The sequence below is a fragment of the Salvia hispanica genome, chromosome 1 (assembly GCF_029641045.1).
Source record: "Salvia hispanica isolate PSC_SH4W2 chromosome 1, Shi_PSC_v1, whole genome shotgun sequence".
NCBI classification, from domain to species: Eukaryota; Viridiplantae; Streptophyta; class Magnoliopsida; order Lamiales; family Lamiaceae; genus Salvia; species Salvia hispanica.
The window spans coordinates 44,967,006-44,981,444 of record NC_142692.1 but is presented as its reverse complement, the minus strand read 5'-3'; the positions used below and the strand labels follow the sequence as shown (position 1 = coordinate 44,981,444).

Sequence of the window (14,439 nt, the reverse complement as noted above, 5' to 3'; positions counted from 1 at the left end):
CTTTGTTTAGGCCCATTTAGATCTGAGCTCATAAGATATTGAATCACAATTGTTTATTCAAAATGGATTGTTAATGGAGATTTGTGTTTTTATTCCATGTCTGAGTTTTTTCGAAGACAAGTTCTCCACTACTTTGGGTTTTGCACAAATTTTGATCTATGTTCTTACTATAAGACATATCTAGCTTGTTCAACCCTTGGTAAAGAAGGACGGAGGCAGACTTCCACTACCGCTCTTGACCCAGTCGTGGAATAGACTCTAGTGAACGAGCCTCGTCTTTCCATAAAATAAAAGATTTGTGCTCCAACATATCGATAATTTAACGATTTTATAAGAATAAATAATAGTAGAAATTTTTTCTTTGTGCCTGTCCACCATAGATGTTACAATTATAGATTTGTATGAAAAAAAAGTCAATACACAAAAAAAAAAAAAAACCAAGGAGACAATTAATGAGCAAGATTCACTTCAAAAGAAGCAAAGATCCACAATCATATTATTACATCAAAAAGATCTTAAACTGCAAACATTTGTACACATGAAGAAGGAAGGCAAAGACTAGCTGCATATCACATTAATTGTCTACACATAGATCATCATAAATAGATCCTTATACATCTTTACACCAATCACATTAATCCCCTCCTACCATTGACTCACACTCAATAAAAAACAATGACATGAAAAATCACCCAAAAAAACTAAATCACTTTACACACTCATGATGATGATGATGATGATGATGATGATGATGATCTTATCCTAACCTTTGAAATCAAAAACACATGAATTCTCATCAGCCTCATCAATAATGTCTTGAATCTTGAGCTCATCAATACTCCCCAAACTCTTTCCACCACCAGATTTCTTAGCCACATTGACATGTGATGATCTCTTCAGCCCCAGCCTCTCCCTCCACCGGCTCGCCCCCTTCGCCACCCGGGCCGACAGCCCCTCAAAGTCGTCGTCGCCTGCCAGCAGCTCGTCGCGCAATGTGGTGCAGTTTTCCTTCAAGGGGAGGATTTTCCCCTTGGAGAAAAGCTCATCTGCGGCGATCATGGTGTAGGTGGGCGCCGAGAACTCAAAATCGGCCGACACTGGCGCCTCCCGGTAGCTGTTTTCGAGCTGCTGGGACTCGCCGAAGTCGTTGGAGAATGAGATTCTTGGACCCAAATGCTGTTCGTTCTTCATCATGTTCAAGCTACACGCCATTGTAGAAGAAACAAAATTTTGAGGTTGTAATGATTTTTTGGTCTTGGTCTAGGTCTAGGTCTAATCACATGCAAGTGTGAGGATGCTTTATATAGAGGGGATGAATTTAGAAATTTATTTTGGTACTAACTATATATTCTGAATTTCAAGTTTGAAATTTCAAGACAGTAATTTCATGTCTTTTTTAATGATAGGGTTGTGATAGAATAGAGCAACTGTGTAATCGAGGAAACGTAAAGAGACACAGAATTTACATGGTTCACCAACGTTGCGTTGGTTATGTCCACGGGCAGAAACGGAGAACAGATTGCATTCACATTGTTTTCAGATTACAAAATTACGTGCCCTACTTCTATATAAATAGGCACATGGACGACGGGCTAGACCCAATATAACAATTAAGGCCTAAAACAGAAACATATCATGGAGACTAGCGGCAAACGATACATATTCAAGGCATACTAACAGATAGAGACTTTTGCACAACAGTTCACATAAAATATCAAAAAATTGATTTTTACGAATAAACAAAGAAATTTTAGCTTGGTAGGGACTTAAGTCTCTCGTTGATCGGCAATGTATATGAGAGTGGTGTTGCATGTGCATGTAAGGATTTTTAAATCATTGTTGTTAATATTTTTTTGCAATAGGAAACAAAACAAGCACTTTAGGTACAACTATTGAATTACCATATATATTCAAGACATGTTTTGTACAAGAAGACCATGATTTTGGCCTTGCTATTGCATAAGAGGATTGTACTATCGTATTTATAAATAATCTGTTTCAGATCTGTGTATCATGCAGAATCATGTACGATGTGTGGGATTTTAACGTTTTCCAAATTTTTTTGTGTTTGTTTTTTTGGTGATTGAATTTTTTTTGCAAGTGTTAAATTAGGTTATAGAGACATGTGAATCCACTAAGTGTCAGTGTATCTGTATATGACTAAACCTGCTGGCTGATTATGGTCAGTACATGTTTGACCATTTGATTTGCTTGATTCTTATTTTTGTCTCTTATTACATAATCATAAGTGCATGTTACATGATAAACTTTCTTGTCATTTAGAATACATTCTAGTATTTCACATTTTTCACTATAAATTTATCAAGAAAGAAATGAGCTAGAGATAATTAAGATAAAACTGTTACTCTTTTTATTTCACTATAAATTAGTAGTACCGTCTTGAGCCAATGAGAGATAAAGAAAACAATGAAATTCTTATTTTGAATGGAAATGTTTAACTAACTACATTTGTTGTGATTTATTTATGTACTGTATATAATTCAACATATATCATTTTTTGGCGGTTGAGGTTTGTAATACCAATATCATAATGCGTAGATTCAAGAAAATATAGTGATCAAAATAGAGGATAATAATGAATAGTTTTAAATGATTAATCATTTTATGAATTTGTATTGTGGGATTCAATAATGAGTGCGGTTCTATCCCCAAACTTTGTAATTTATTTAAATATTTTTTCATGTTAATTGTAGTTCTGAACTCTGAGGTTTGAGTCGCTCTGCAATAATAGATTGGCCTTTGAAATTATGCAAACACAGCACCATCTTTGGATTCATGTTGCAGGTATGCCCGGGTCTACAGTATCACCTGAAAATTCTGAAGTTGAAGACCCCCGAATATAATGAGAATATTCTGATTTATTTTGTAAATTATGTAGAAATATATATTTTCCACCTTGACCGATATTCAAGTGGAAAATATATTTCCGGACATCAAAACAATTTTTTGTTTTGAAATCATATCATAAACTATAACTAATAGTACTTGTGAAATCACTGTATTTCGAAAGGTAGAAGGACCTTCCCAGGATCATTCACTTTTATTAGATTGATTTTTAAGACATTGTTTAGAACTACTTAGAGAAATTTCCTCAAATACTACAAATTAAACTCGGTAACAAAGTTGCAATAAATTAAATTGATCTCACATGCATGGCCATGGGAGGTTGAAGCTGTATAGATTTATTTATTCAACAATATTATTATTATGTTTATCTCAAATCTTGTTGGCCAAATCTACAGAGTTTTTGTAATGTGCATGCTTGGATTCTTGATCCTTGCATATGTCTTCCCTTGGAAAGATGTAATCCAGTTTTTGACAGTGACAAAACTTTTGACTGAAGGGAAGACAGCAAAAAGTTGATATCTTCAAAAAAATTTCCAAATTATTAATATATGCCTAATTGTCATAACTTTATAATAGAGTCCTTATCGCTTAAAGATTAAATAATTACACTCCAGGTCACATTAGGTTTACCTGGGAACTTGAAGAGCATAAATTAATGTATAAACTCTGATAAATGTTTAGATCTTCATCTCAAAAAATTACACTTAGATTACTGTTTTACTATCGATATAAGTACTGAAATTTCTTTTTAAGTACTGAAATTAATGTCATGTTCTTTTTAATTTTGAATGAGTGTAGTATTCTAGCTACAATATTATAATTGGAGCACTATAATTCGGCTATATCCCAACTTGCATTACATTTTCACTTTTTTTTTTTCTTCTGTCGATTGAATTATGAAGTTTTTTAAGTATTTAAAATGTGTTAGTAAAAGAGCCAAACTGGCAAGTCCAAGGGCACATGTGCGAGTGCGACCGACATTTTATACACAACAAACACTACTATATCTATATGCTCTATTTTGACTCACACATGAATCCACGACCACTAACACAAAATGTGTACGCTCCAATTTTTATTTTATTTGGAGTATTATAAACTAGATAATTTTAGATATTTCGATCTATCATTCAGTACTTATATACCGAGGCGTGATCATTGCTAACTTTTTTAAGTTGCTAACTCTGTTAAATCACGAACGCAATGTATTAAAAATGTTAACATGATAATATTAAAATGTCAACGCATAATTTTGTTGACATTTCAATAAACTGTATTGACATTATGTGCTAACGTTTTTATTACACTATATTAATGAGTTAACAGAATTATCAAATTAATAAGTTAGCAATATAACGCAATCTCATTATATACTACTTCTATTTAGTTATACTATAGTACTTCAATAGTACTTCAATGAAAATCTTCCATTTCCCATGGTGAAAAAAGAGCAATGGAATTTAATCCTTATCTCGTAAAGACTGTGATTCTTATAAGATAAGAAGGAATATGATAAATTAATTAATGTGAGGTGAAACTTGAAGATTCTCAATCTTGGCCAAATAAAAGGGCCACACATGGTTAAAAGGTGTTAGTCAAAGGAGTATAAAACAGGTGGCTGATTCCCAATACTTCCAACTAGTAAAAAAAAAGAAAAGATCAAAGTGTGGCCAAATCCATTCATCAAAAGGTGGAGAAGACTCGCAAATTTCTTCTCTCTGTCTCCTATCTTGTGAGCAACTTTTGTCTTTTTTACACCAAAATTTGGTTCCTTAATTAACTATTTTTGTTCTTTGCCACGATTTGTGTCATATTCCTACGAAAATGAAATTTTACTGTGTTCAGTACGAATTATATGATAGATTTTGTCTATTTGTGGTTCCCACCTTTCCTGGACAACAAGATTCACAATTAAAATTTTACTAGAATAATTGATAATAGAATTTTGTATAAAAAGTTCACTAGGAATTTCGTTTGCTGCAAAAAAGCAATGAGATAAGAAATTTGATATTCAAAATTGACCTAATAGTTGAATGAATGATTTAGTCAGCTGTTAATGGAAATGGGAGTACTAAGATAATTATCAATTGCATTTCACATCACTAATCCTAATAGATTTAGCAATAATTTGTGCAGTAAACGTAGATGACAAGCTTTACCACATGGGATATAGCTGTCTAAAATCTTAAACTAGTGTTGTATAAATTCAGCAAGATTCACCGCCCACTATCGTGGTCATGGGAGACTAAAAATTAAAATAATACAGATGTCACATTATATTGTTTACTTATTTTCTACCTCAGTACTCCTAAACATATGTAGCAAAAGTTAAAAGAAAAAAAAATCAAATAAAGCACCATATGCCTGTAAAAGTTCACAATGGTTTGATTTGGGAGGAAAATTAATCAAATCCTGTTATGTACTGTATATCACTAGTAAAGAAAATGATAGTTGATGCTAATGATTTAACAGCATAACTACAAAATTCAGCCACAATGAACAGACCTGGTTACTGGACAAGGAACTAAACAATATTCATTATTCAATACAGATACAAATTGGAACCTGAGCATGTGTAAATCATAGCATTGATTCAAATCATAGACACATGCCAAGCATGTTGTAAGTAAGTACTCCCTCCGTTACATAGTAATAAAGACATTTTATTTTGCGCACTCGTTTTGTAAAAATAATTATAAATAGTTAAAGTGGAGAAAAAGTAAAATAAGAGAGAGAATATTATAGATAAGACTCTTCTCTACATTATTCTTTCTTTTACTTTACTTTTTCTCCACTTTAATTATTTATAATGATTTTTTCAAAACGAGTGCGCAAAATGAAATGCCTCTATTACTATGGAACGGAGGGAGTACTTATTTTCAAGTTTCTTATGATCTTTGGAGTTATAGGTAATAAGTCGAAGAGGAGAATCCGATCATACGATAGAGATCGCAACCGATATATTTCAAACTTAAGAGGGCCTTCTATGTATATGTCAACAAAACTGGCTGTTTAGAATTACACCAGTAACTGAATATGTTAGGCAGACTCCCAAGAACTCTAAAGTCATATAGGTAGTTGACTTCAGCAGTTAACTTAATAGAAAAGTTAGTAAGGAGTTATACAATTTCAAAAGTTTATCCAAAGAACAAAGAATTTATTTACTTTATTCATGTTTCCTTCAGTAAGACATCATTCTGTTACATACAAGTATAGGCTCATGAGAATTCTGTGTATCCAATGGAAAAATAGTGTTTTTATCCCAGCCTAAATATGATTACTATGTGACTATTTTGTGATAAATCAGGGAAAAGCCTAGAATAACAAGAGCTAGCAAAATGACTTAAACCTACACAAAATCATCATCACTGGTGCAAGCAGGAGATAACACTTTTGAAGGTTTTTGAAAACTCGCTGAGCTTTTCCATGACAGCGAGATTTTAGTTTTACCTTCTAAAGTTCGCATTAGTTTTGTGTGTGGCTGAGGCAAAGTCTTCAAACTGAATGAGCTTCTTGCATCTTTACTAAAAGAGATTGCTGGAGACATTTCTTTGGTCTTATATGGCAACACTGCTTGTGAGGAGAGGCCTCTTTTTAAAACAGAGAGGCCTTTGCGTTCTACTACCTCTATCTTTGCTCTCTCTTTTGATTCAATAGGGGTAAGTTTTCCCTCTACTTGATTTGTAAAAACAAATGAAATCTGATGCAAAGAAAAGAAAAAGGTTAATGTCCAAATATCATGCAGGAGACCTGTAATCAATTGTGCCTTCATTGCATGATTAATTCAATTTTAAAGTAGAGCTGAGTACCAATTCCATCCTGGGATTACCTTGGTCCAATATCCATAAAAGTATTGACTTGTGAACGTAATTTTTATGCTATAGGAGTATAACTTTGTGAAACTATCAACTGATTTAGGTGAATGCCAGATAAGCAATTTTGGCATTTGAGAAAATACATTAATTCTGCCTCGCGAAAAAGAGGCATATATTTAAAGGATAAAAATTCTAGAGAGCCATTACAAGATATAAAAACATATAAAGCAGAGACCATTTATAAACGAAGAAAGCATATAAAGCAATCTGAGTGACTACTACAATAGGTACAGTTTCGTCACAAACAATACAAATTTTAGAAAATAAACATATAAAGAGGTTGAAACTATCTTATTTTGAGTTCCACCTCAACTCGTGTTTATGACTAAAACTAGTCAGCAGAACATATCATTTCATGCTTATTTGTGAAAGTGTTTTGATTGGAATGAAAGTAGCTAATCAAAGAAGATAAACTTGGCAATGAAGCTAGACAATGAAAATCTGTAGTAATAAAAAATATTTACAATCCGATTTAAGTTTCTTTATCAACTACATAAAGACACTTCTAAATATTTGTTTTTTCTAGTCTCAGATATTATAAACTCTCTGACCATGTCGTGCTAAAAATGTGATAAGTAATTTTAGTTTTAACCAAATAAAACTAGAAACTGTTTCACTAAAAATCCTCACCTCATCTCCTGCAGAAGCCTGAAGTATGAGATCAGGTACAGATGATGGAGAATGATGATGCCCCCAGCTAGCTAAATCCTCTTCCTTGGGAATCCCAACCTTGAAAAAACGTAGTTTGAGCAAAAGAAGGTGGTCAACTCCCTAGAATATTTTGAACCTAACTTACCTGTTTTTCATGGATCTTCAAACTTCCGGAGCACCCGGCAATGCCTGCAAATCCCCCTATGTCCTCTTCATCAATTTGGCAGCCCCCATTCGTGCACTCAGGTGCGAGATTGCTATCAGACATCATTTCTTCTTGTCTACAGCGGTTGCAGCACATCTTTTCATGAACTTCCGAACTATAAAAGGTTATCATTAGTAATGTAATTTACTTATTGACGTTATTTCAGTTGCAGTTGCCTGTGCATTTCACACAAGAAAATGCAGTGCAGGAACATTAAGGCACTTTTCAGAAATCAGCATCTCACCAGATGGTAGAATGAGAAGCCAAATGAAACAGCATCCAATTTTAATTTCTGGCTAAAAGAATTTGCATCATTGACAACAAATGTTATAGATGTGATCTCATGAACACAAACTTGCTAGAGATTCAACAAAAAAAGGTGAGAATTATATAATAAAGTTCGCAGTAAAGCTTATTATTTGAACCTTAATATCAATATGCTGCATATAAATCCACAAATGCAGAAAAATCCAGTGTAGGGTAATGCAATTCATTTTATTGATGTCATCTTATTTATTTATTTGAAGAGAGGGGGGGTCAATCCCACCTCAACCTGTTTCATGGAATTCAAGATCATGACAAGAACTCTGTAGCAGAAGTAGATCAGAATATGGGATTTTTGTGAACCTTTTGTGATTGGACGAGAAGTTAAACAATAACACACCTTGTGTTCTCATGAAATGTGAACAGGTCGCGTAGATCTTCCGTTGAAAGTAGATTTCCCTGTGAAGCGGAGTTCATAATGTGCACACAAGATTATGAACACAAAAGGAAAGGAGACAGAAAATAGGGTATAGTACCATCTCCGAATCTACATGCTCCTGCTGAATAACCTTTTGAAGACCTTCTTTTGACATCTGACGCTGGTAAACCTGCAGAAATATACAGTGTTATGCTATTGATTTGGAGATGTAAATGTAGGCAAATGAATGCAACAAGAATTTACTGCACACCTTTTCTTCAATGGTGCCAGTACTCAAAAACCTATAGATGTAGACTCTCTTCTTCTGGCCATCCCTCCAGACCCTTGCAGCAGCCTGCAAGAATCAGAGCACAAGATGTCTTGTTGAACATTCAAAATTTTATTGATTACACCCTTGAAGCCAATAAGTAATGAACTTTCATATAAAAGGACAAATTACTTGTTTATCATTGGCAGGATTCCAATCAGGATCAAAGAGAACCAGTCGATTTCCACCAATTAAATTGAGGCCACAGCCACCAGCTTTGCTACTCAAGAGAAATGCAAATTCATCCTGAAAAGATACATTAATACACCCTGATGAAAACCAGAAACAACACAAAGATTTTACGTTTACTGAAAAAAGAAAAGAACTCATTTTGATTAAAAGAAAGATGATAGAACCGCCAAAATAAAAACAAGACTACAGCCACTAGAGAGCTAATGAAAATCTAAACAAGTCAGGAACAAATAGTGTCTTAATCATTATGTCTTTGGATCCACGAGGCTATCCAAAACATGAGGACATATCTCAAAGGAAAAAAAACCATGTACTACCTTTGAAGAATCATTAAAATGATTAACCAACTTCTGTCTTTTGCTGATTGATGTACTCCCATCAAGTCGTAGGAATGGGTATCTTCTTTCACGACATAATTGAGCAAAAAGTTCCAATGTCTGAAAAAGTAAAATAGAATTTAAATGGCTACACTTCAATGAGACAAAAAAAAAAAAACACAAACATAAATAAATATAGTGTCGAAGTATTCATGCAACATATATGACAGCAAGCTTCAAAACTGCTTCTACACTGAACTTAAGTCTATCTAGCAACAGGATCATGCTAAATTGAACATAGGCCATAAGTCCAAATATCTTTTATGTCAAGGGTATGAAGAATTTTAAAAGGATTCAAGAATCAAGAGAGCAAAAAGGAATCCGATGTGCAACAACTTAAGGTATAGACAGGTGAAGCTTATGTGGAGCAAAATACTTACTAAATCAAGCACATCTAGAAAATATAAGAAATTACAAGTCCATAAGTTTATCACGTGCTAGCCATGCTTTGGAAAATTAAGTTATATCAATTACTATATGGAACTGATTCAGTAAGCCACTAGATACTTTTATACTATTCTAGGTGAGAGCGTAAGCATTTCCATTGTATAAAGTTATAACCATGTCAAACTTTTGCTAACAAATATCATGTCAAACAGTTGATCAAGTGTTTCTTTGCTCTTAATTGCTTTAAATGTGGAATGCTTAAGGAAGATGGATAAAAGTTTGGCACAAAACTGAAAATAGGATCTAGCTTCTCTATGTGTTTTCTCTGTCCACCAATGGCAGAATAATTTCAAGAATGAGTATGGTCTTTTGTTGAAATGAGTAATCAAGACCAGACTGATAAATCTTTTCAAGTTCAACTTCTTCATTTTAATTGCAGCATCCATACGCTCATCCCAGAAGGCATTTTAATCCAGAAAGTGGTACGCAATTGAAAATCCTCTAGTTAGAACATCAGTAAAATAAGAAGAACACATCTCATTATCCATCATAGTATTTGATCACTTAAGGCTAAAACTTGGCACCTGAGTGTAATTTGAAACTAGAACAATCCTATCATCTGTTTTTTGACGAAGCTGAGCCAGTAACCGGGATAATACATGCATTTTTCCTGATAGCTCAACCCATGCCCCATCTCCACCAGTCCAGGAACCAGATCTGAGAGAAAATTAAAAAATCACTTAAATTAGGACCAGGTAAAATCAAGTTCATAAAAATAAAAAAAAAATAATCAGACAGAATTTACCTTCCAGAGAACATTGACGGTGGGAAGAAACGCAAACAATCATCAAATCCTGATGTTCCTGGGCTACCACCCTTAATTGTATCATATATTAACTTCAAATAAGAATTTTCTCAGGTTAGAACTACTATATCAACAACATACGATGAAATAACAAAAAACTGAACTTCAAGACAAAACTTATGTCCAACATATGACGGGGTTAAGATTGATGCACTCATAAATCCTGGAAAAAGTTTTCAGGGAAAAATGACATTATATGGTGTCACATGGAATGTGAAGAGACATGTCTGTGAGAAGAACAAGAATCTCTGTAAACAAGTATATTGGTTCTATGTAAGTGATAGGAAACAATTACTAGTCATTAATCAAATGAATTGCAGTAAAACATCTTGGTATCACTAGGTTTTAGTGAAAACCTGATACCAACACATAAATTATAGTTACTTTATGAGACCAATGATACAATTAAATCTAAAGTTTACAATAAATCCAAGATTCATTATTCCTGAAAGCAACCTACCTTTGGGTGATTGCAGAGCTTCTTAAGAGCAGTTATATATGCTAAGATCTTTGCTTGTTTTGCTTCCTCTGAAATTGCTCTTTTGACCTGAGTTTAAAGCTTGTGAATTTTAGATGCTTTTCTACTATATCTCATGCATTTAAGAAGAATAAGCTTGTGTTGAGTGCACATATTATACAAAGAATGGATATTACATTTTTTGATTGGATAAAATGGCTGTAGAGCTGAGATTGGAGTGGCGACATTTTGCAGCACACTACTTCAACTATCTGTAGAAACACAGGGACTACTCTAGTTAACAAGGGCATATCAGCACATCTGAATCAGGTGATTTAGATATCAAAAGGAAATAAGCTAGTGGACAACATGAATAACTTTTGATCGGAACATTTATCTCTCAAATTTAGTTGGGAGCTTTCACGTACCAATTAATAGATCTATGATAACCAAAACTCAAACAATGATGTGCGATGATTAACATTTCCACGTAGTCATAAGGATCTTAAGTCCTTAGTTCAGATGTGTTGCATGAGTTATTCTGCATAACAGACAAATATAAAGAAAAGTACCTTGGGTGGCAGGTGGTTAGATAGTAATGCATTTGTCCTTCGCAATATAAACTGAAACACAAACAAAAACATTGTAAGAAATATCTTAATTCGGTTCTGTTTACTAAACCATGAACTGTATCCAACATAAAAAGTTGCAAAAGAGGAGCAAATTTGTATTCTTATGAGATTTAATTGTAGAACTAAAGTAACAATTCGAAGCTACACAAGTTCCAGGTGCAGGGAATATTGAAGATTATAGTTACCTGGTTTACTTTTGCACTTAGTTCTGTAGAGCGCTCTGAGCCAAGTCTCTTTTCTTCTTCAGTAGCTGTTGGCTCTCGACTACAAACAATTGGCATCTACCAAAATACGGAACATAAATAAAGTGTTTTCTAAAGCCCAGGAACAATCCGATTCCAACAAATTTCAAATCTTACTTAGGTTCGATAAACATAAAGATGCCTAACTTGGTCCAGAGTTAGTTAGGGTACCTCATAATATCGCCGAAAATATGAAGCATCACCAAGGACTCCTGGATTTGTGAAATTAACCATGGCATAGAACTCCTCCAGATCATTCTACGTTGAGATAAAATGGATAAGAAAACAGAATGAACACACTATGAGATTGCAAGGATGCTTAGGAAATTCTTACTTGCATCGGAGTGCCTGAGAGCAAAATGCGGCGTTTGCACGATAGAGAAGCTAGTGCCTGTTCCATGTGGTTATGTCGTTATGAAAGTAATCATGAATTCAGAATGATATCATTCAGGAAAAATAAGCTGAAAGGAGAGAAGGTAATGCATCTTACTCGATTGGTCAATGTTTGGTCATTCTTTAGCCTGTGAGCCTCATCGCATATGAGTAGGTCACAGGATCCATTTTGGTTGAATTTTGAAGAATGCATCCGAAATGTTTCATAAGAAATAATCAATACCTGTCAGAACGTGATTGGAGTGAATGCTTAAAACATTTGGTGATAAACTAAAAACACCAGAAAAGCACCTGTAAAGGGCTTGGGGACCTAATAAAACTATCAATTCCAGAGATAACGTCTTCCCGGGTACTCTCACAAAGAGCAACAAGCTTAACTCTTTCCCCGACCCATTTCTTGATTTCAGCCTCCCAGTTGCTCACAAGACTCGTAGGAGTCACAATTATTGCTTTTTTAACCATTGGTTTCCCATCAAATCCTTGACGAAGAAGGGTATACAGAAGTGTGATCGACTGCAAGGTTTTTCCCAACCTATAGATAAAAACCCCAAATTTAAAACATCAATGAGAAGAGATATGAATTAGAATATCTTTTGCAGAGAAATAAGAGTATCAATGGTTACTGAACTTTTACCCCATATCATCAGCCAAAATGCATCCATTGATGTTTTCAGCACTGAGCATACCCGAAACACAATCAAACATGAACTGCACACCTTCTCTGCAAATGAAAATCAAATGAGCCTTCACTTGAGTGGTATATAATGAAAAGAGTATTTATCCATATGGGGTTTCGCAACTTATTGTTCGATACTGAATTTTAACATAAATCGCTAACCAACAGTAAGTATTGAATTAACAAATAAGTATCATGAAGCTACACGTTTATCCTCATGATAAATGCAAAATCATACTTAGATGCTAGTCACAACATATGACATATCTAACAAATCTTAGTAGCGGAAACATTTTGTGTGTTTTAGTTTCACGAACTTACAAATCTTACTCTCACATGTTGAAAACCAGAAAACCAGCTAGATGTACCTTTGATGGGGTCTGAGAAACTTCACAAGCAGGGCATCTACAATTATAAAAGATTCGTTGTTTTGGTCCTTGGCCTCTTCTGGCTGCCACAACACCAAGGGTTCAATTTCTGGGGGAAGTGATTCACTTTCCTCAGGATCGTTCTCAATGGTCTTGGGAGTACTAAAACTGTTTGTGATGTGGACTAGAACAGGCCTCGTGGACCCCCATGGCACAAACCGCTTGCGAGCAGAAAGCCGACGTGCCAACTGCTCATTGTTGTCAGAGTATCCAAAGGAGGAGGGAGGCTTAAAGGGCTTTCTTATGGTGGCCTCTGAACCCACCACAGAATAAACTCGAGGAAATAGCGACTGCCGATTCACTTCCAGGTTTCCCCTGGTTCAAAACCATGTAATGTAACTGATTTCAATAAAAAGCATCTCCTCTCAATTGCAAATTACTGCATTTCTAGTTAGGAATTAAAACCCTAAATGAAATATTACCGACACAGCCAAATAGCATTAATTTGAAATGCAATGTGATAGAAATGATCAAAAACCCTAGCTCCACGCAATCCAAATATCCAATCACCTCACACACTAACAGCCAGCACAACCCAATGCCGATGTAATCTCTGAGCAGTAGCTAATTATCATATGTACTAAGCTAGCAGGATACAAACCTCACGAGGGCCGCTACGTTTTGGGACTTTCGCCGGAGGTTCGGCGGCGGAGCCGAACGGGGAGGCGGAATTTGTTCATCTTCGGTATCACAATCGGAGCCATTTGATTCGGGGGAGACGTCGTAATCGGGTTCGGATCCTGCAGAGTCTCCGGAATTGGAGATAGATTCGTCTTCGTCTTCCATCGTCTCGAGATTTCAAATTGGCTCAGTTCCTTGCAGCAGACTCACACTGCCCCTATTTTGAATACATAAAATTATGGCGGTAAAGTTGCATAAATGCAACATTTTTTATTCAATATGTCCAAAATTATGCAACTTTAATTTTTTTGGTTACGTGTACATCTCCTGCTATATATCTTCTACTACGCACACAAATATGATAAGTGATGGTATTGGTAAGGTCTATCATTCATGTTATAGGAAATGGTAAGGTCCGTTACTCATATTTATGGTATAGTAGGAGATGTTATAGGTGACCCACTGACCCTCATCACTTCCTTCGATCATTTACAAGACAGTCACACTTTTAATCAATACAAAATTTGAAATTACTGAATAAAAAACTTAGAATACATAAT

General features: G+C 34.8%; 2 protein-coding genes across 3 annotated transcripts; both read right to left on the bottom strand.

Moving 5' to 3' along the window:
* Positions 1 to 467: 467 nt before the first annotated feature.
* LOC125185251 (uncharacterized) lies at positions 468 to 1,253 on the bottom strand. Its single transcript, XM_048081753.2, has one exon. It carries the CDS (start codon positions 1,210 to 1,212, stop codon positions 763 to 765), a length of 450 nt encoding a protein of 149 aa, XP_047937710.1. The 5' UTR covers positions 1,213 to 1,253; the 3' UTR covers positions 468 to 762.
* Positions 1,254 to 5,988: 4,735 nt separating this feature from the next.
* Positions 5,989 to 14,097, bottom strand: RAD54 (DNA repair/recombination protein). 2 transcript variants are annotated; one of them, XM_048121897.2, is made up of 21 exons: positions 13,860 to 14,097; positions 13,199 to 13,573; positions 12,789 to 12,875; positions 12,446 to 12,686; positions 12,252 to 12,377; positions 12,096 to 12,152; positions 11,933 to 12,019; positions 11,705 to 11,800; positions 11,460 to 11,510; positions 11,085 to 11,159; positions 10,891 to 10,977; positions 10,371 to 10,462; positions 10,150 to 10,282; positions 9,119 to 9,238; positions 8,742 to 8,855; positions 8,553 to 8,636; positions 8,400 to 8,471; positions 8,264 to 8,322; positions 7,540 to 7,714; positions 7,374 to 7,472; positions 5,989 to 6,568 (listed from the first exon to the last, which is right to left on the bottom strand). In XM_048121897.2, exons 1-21 carry the CDS (start codon positions 14,042 to 14,044, stop codon positions 6,218 to 6,220), a joined length of 2,766 nt encoding a protein of 921 aa, XP_047977854.1. In that variant the 5' UTR covers positions 14,045 to 14,097; the 3' UTR covers positions 5,989 to 6,217. The 2 variants fall into 2 exon arrangements, with proteins under 2 accessions (XP_047977854.1, XP_088924278.1); XM_089068152.1 differs by having other exon boundaries at positions 10,371 to 10,441.
* Positions 14,098 to 14,439: the final 342 nt, after the last annotated feature.